The sequence below is a fragment of the Lynx rufus genome, unplaced genomic scaffold (genome assembly GCF_022079265.1).
Source record: "Lynx rufus isolate CCGP_SWC_20201006 ecotype Redwood Valley unplaced genomic scaffold, mLynRuf1.p SCAF_4, whole genome shotgun sequence".
NCBI lineage: Eukaryota > Metazoa > Chordata > Mammalia > Carnivora > Felidae > Lynx > Lynx rufus.
The window spans coordinates 119660366-119664673 of NW_025814856.1; the positions used below are offsets into that span (position 1 = coordinate 119660366).

The 4308-nt window shown below is 65.6% G+C and overlaps 1 protein-coding gene across 1 annotated transcript; it reads left to right on the forward strand.

Moving 5' to 3' along the window:
- The first annotated feature begins 292 nt into the window (after nt 1-292).
- On the forward strand, nt 293-3692 carry EVX1 (even-skipped homeobox 1). The gene is made up of 3 exons (XM_047094975.1): nt 293-719; nt 2296-2543; nt 3153-3692. The coding sequence occupies exons 1-3, from the start codon at nt 293-295 to the stop codon at nt 3690-3692; spliced, it is 1215 nt and encodes a 404-aa protein (XP_046950931.1).
- Nucleotides 3693-4308: the final 616 nt, after the last annotated feature.

The window sequence follows — 4308 nt, forward strand, 5'->3', positions numbered from 1 at the left end:
ATTGCAGCAGGAGGATGACAGCTTAGAAAGAAGAGGGCAATGGGGCTTCCTCCCAGAGGCGGTGCGGCACAGAGGAGCGCTCGCATCACAAGGTGACCCCAGCTCCCCACCGCCGCCACCGCCGTCACCGTCGACATCGCGCTCCGGCCGCTCCGCGCCCGCCCGGTCGCCTGGCCTCTCTTTCTGCCTCCCGAAGCCAAGATCTGTCGGACCGCTGGGGACCCAGGGAGACGGGGGCTAGGAGCTCACTTGGGGCTTACTCCCTCCCCCACCCCCTCCGGCGAGCCCCGGGATGGAGAGCCGAAAGGACATGGTTATGTTTCTGGATGCGGGTCAGCTTGGTACTCTGGTTGGCAAGAGAGTCTCCAATTTGTCCGAAGCCGTGGGCAGCCCGCTGCCCGAGCCGCCCGAGAAGATGGTGCCCCGTGGTTGCCTGAGCCCGCGGGCCGGTCCTCCGGCCGCCCGGGAGCGCGGCGGGGCAGGCCTGGAGGAGGAGCCGGTCGACGGACTAGCAGGCAGCGCTCCCGGGCCGGGCGCCGAGTCGCGGGCAGCCGGGGCTGCGGTGCTTGGCCCCGGACCTCCGGCCCCCTCCGCCGACAGCCTCTCGGGCCAGGGGCAACCTAGCAGCTCGGACACCGAGTCGGATTTCTATGAAGAAATCGAGGTGAGCTGCACCCCGGACTGCGCCACGGCGAACGCCGAGTACCAGCACAGCAAAGGTAGCCATCGCGCCCCCTTCTCTTCCCGGGCCTCCCACCGCGCCCACCTTCCACTTCAGCTCCAGAGGGGAGGAAGACACTCCTTTCCCCCAGGGCAGGGTGGCTGGGGGGACCCACCTGAGCAACTCTCCCCAGCTATCTGCGCCCTGGCTGGGGTCTCCTTCTGTGCTCTGGCATTGGCGGGACTGAGGGTGACAGCTGTGCTTTTCGGGAGGAGGGAGACGCAAGCCCTGGGCTTGAGGGGGGTTCAAAGCGCACCCCAACCCCCCAGAGTTTTGTGGTACTGCTTCAACTGCTTGGGGAAGACACCTTCCCCCCGGCGTGGGCGAGATCAAACGCGGGTCGGGGCAGTTTGTGGCCGGCGGGGTGTAAGGCGCATCCAGGCACGGAAGCCCAGAGTCCATAAAGGACCGTAAAAACGCGGCCGACTCGGGCTGCCTGGGTGCCGCGGCCCTCCGACCAGTTTGCACGTCGGTCAGAGGTCCAAATTACCTTGTCACTTCCCGGGCTCGGTGGCGCCAGGTCGGAAATGGTCTCAATGATCTAATTGCCTTTGGTCTCCGGTTGCATTTGAAAAGGCAGAGCTCTGGCCCTCCCCCATTCCCCTTTCCTTCCCAGTCCCACTTCTCCACCCAAAGGAAAAAGGAGCTGCGGGGGGCAGGAGCCCCACCCTTCCTCGGGTTAGACCCAAAAGGAGGGGTGCTGTCCTGCTGCTTTAACTGGAGAACCCCTCCCTGACGAGGGGCTAGTTTGTGGGGGAGGTGGCCAAGAAGGGAGTCTCCCAAAGAGGGGTGGAAAGCTAGTAGGAGGGAGAGCCCAGCAGCAGACTCCTCCACCGAGCTGTGGGGGGAGATGGGAAGACCATGGCAGGGCAGAAAACCACCCCCTGGCCTTGGCAGCCAACACCTGGTTGAACACCCACGTCCATTCATTACCATCTTATCCATTCAACCCAGACTCCCTAACCACAGCATGCCCTCAGAACAAGCCAAGGGCCGCTCAAATCTATGAAGGCGATAGGATATTCACGCACACACTCCTATGCACATGCAGCCTAGTATACATTCCCGCACCTACACCGGCAGCCTGGCACACACAAAAGCAAGGAAACTCAGTTTGTGCACCGCATCCTGCAAGGCACGAAGACCCCAGAGCTCACAACACTCTAGTACCAAAGGTGCATCTCAACTTGCCCGGCAGATATGCACATCCTTGCCCACTCCTGCCAACGGGGGGGCACAAAGCTCAGAGGGTCTGCTTCCAGTCTGTGCCCCAAGCAAGGCAAGGGGCCAGGGTGGTTGCGGCTTCTGTACCCAGCAGGCCTCAAGACTGAGGTCTCCCAGACAGCAGCCCGGCCAGGCCTAAGGGCTGCTTTGCAATCGTCTGGATGGTGAGCCCCCCCCCCCTCTTCCCTGTTCTCAAAGTCCCCCAGGCCCCAGCAGAGGCAGAAACTGAGGCTGTGTCCCCTTCTCCCCCACCTTTCATATATGCCCTGGGCCTACAGCCCCACATCAGCAGCGTTTTGTGTGTCTGTTGTGTGTTCTGTGTGTGCATGTGCTCTGGGCTCCCTATGCAGGGCCCAGCTCAGAGGCACCGGCCAGCAGTCCCAACAGCGGCAGCGAGGCCCCCAAGAGCAACAGCAGCGGCAGCTCGCAGGGCACCCTGGCCTGCAGCGCCAGTGACCAGATGCGTCGATACCGTACCGCCTTCACCCGGGAGCAGATTGCCCGGCTGGAGAAGGAATTCTACAGGGAGAACTATGTATCCAGGCCGCGGAGATGCGAGCTGGCCGCCGCCCTAAACCTGCCGGAAACCACCATCAAGGTATGCGCCCCGAGACCGGGAGAAGGAGTGCGCCCACTCAGCAGGAAGTAAATACCAACTGTCCACTCCCTAAGTCCTGGGCCAAGAATCACAGCCTGGGGTCTCCCTGCCCACGTGGCAGCTAGGCCGGGGGTGTCGAGGCCTGGTGCGGGCGCCAGGTGTGTGCACTTTCACCTTCTCGACAGACCCTAGGCGGGACCTGCTGGCTTGCGGTAGACTCTCTGCCTTTTCTAGCCAAACAAACAGCGGGGATGGGGTGCCTTTGCCCCGAGGGAGAGCGGCTGGACGGGGCAGTGTTTCTGGGGAAGCCCTGCCTGCGACCTCAGACCAGCAGAGTCCTTAGTCCACCGGGCTACTTGCGCGTCCACACCGGGCTGGCCCTCCAGGGAGCCCTGGCAGAGGGAAGGAGGGACAGATCCTGAAGCCACTCCCGGAACCTCTCCACGGGGGATTCCAGCGCCAGGTGGTGGCGGCGGGCTCTGCCCCCGCCCAGAGGGTCTCTGCCAGCGCCACCGGCATCGTCCCCTGCCGCGGGGGCAGGACTCCTGGGGCTCCGTGAGCCCGGGCCGGCGCCCCTGCAGCCGCCGAACCTGCCCCTCTCCTCCCCAGGTGTGGTTCCAGAACCGGCGCATGAAGGACAAGCGGCAGCGGCTGGCCATGACGTGGCCGCACCCGGCCGACCCCGCCTTCTACACGTACATGATGAGCCACGCGGCGGCCGCGGGCGGCCTGCCCTACCCCTTCCCGTCGCACCTGCCCCTGCCCTACTACTCGCCCGTGGGCCTGGGCGCCGCGTCCGCCGCGTCCGCCGCCGCCTCGCCCTTCAGCGGCCCGCTGCGCCCGCTCGACACCTTCCGCGTGCTGTCGCAGCCCTACCCGCGGCCCGAACTGCTGTGCGCCTTCCGCCACCCGCCGCTCTACCCCGGCCCGGCGCACGGACTGGGCGCGGCGGCCGGCGGGCCCTGCTCCTGCCTCGCCTGCCACAGCGGCCCCGCCAACGGGCTGGCGCCCCGCGCCGCCGCCGCTTCGGACTTCACCTGTGCCTCCACCTCCCGCTCGGACTCCTTCCTCACCTTCGCGCCCTCCGTGCTCAGCAAGGCCTCCTCCGTCGCGCTGGACCAGAGAGAAGAGGTGCCCCTCACCAGATAAGGGGCTGCCCGCGGGCCGCCGGCTCCAGGACGCCCGTGGGCTCCCCCCCCGCCCCCCGCGTGGGGACTCAGCCAGCGCCCCTCCCTGCCCCCAGGGCACCGAGGGGGAAAGAAGCGGGCCGAAAAGGACCAGAGGGACTCGGCCTCCAGGATCGGGACGCCTGGGGAGCGGCAGTGGCTGGCGCGTTTGGGGATCAGGAGTGGGGATGGGGAGGCAGAGGCCGAGAGACCTTCCTCTGGGGCGGCCCCTCAGCCGTTTTTCACCGGACCCCGTGCCCCGGACGGGGGTTGAGGCGATGGCTCCAAAGCCAAACAAATTTAGTAGCAGCAGCCACCGATATCCAGCCCCTCAGTCCCTCCTCACACCCCCACCTCACACCCTTGCCTCACCCGGGACCCCCCTTCCCCCAAAGGCCAAGCCCAAGCACTGGAAAGGAAACTGCTGTCTCTCCCAACAAAATGCTGTGTATGCAGGGCAGGTAGAGATTAATCTTTGCCAGCTTTTCCAAGGCACGGCAAGGGGCTTGTGGATGGCGATGCACCAGCCGCCTAGGGGAGAGAGTGGGAGGGGTGATTTACTACCGCGGAAGATCCTGGCCCTCCCATGGAACCTAGGG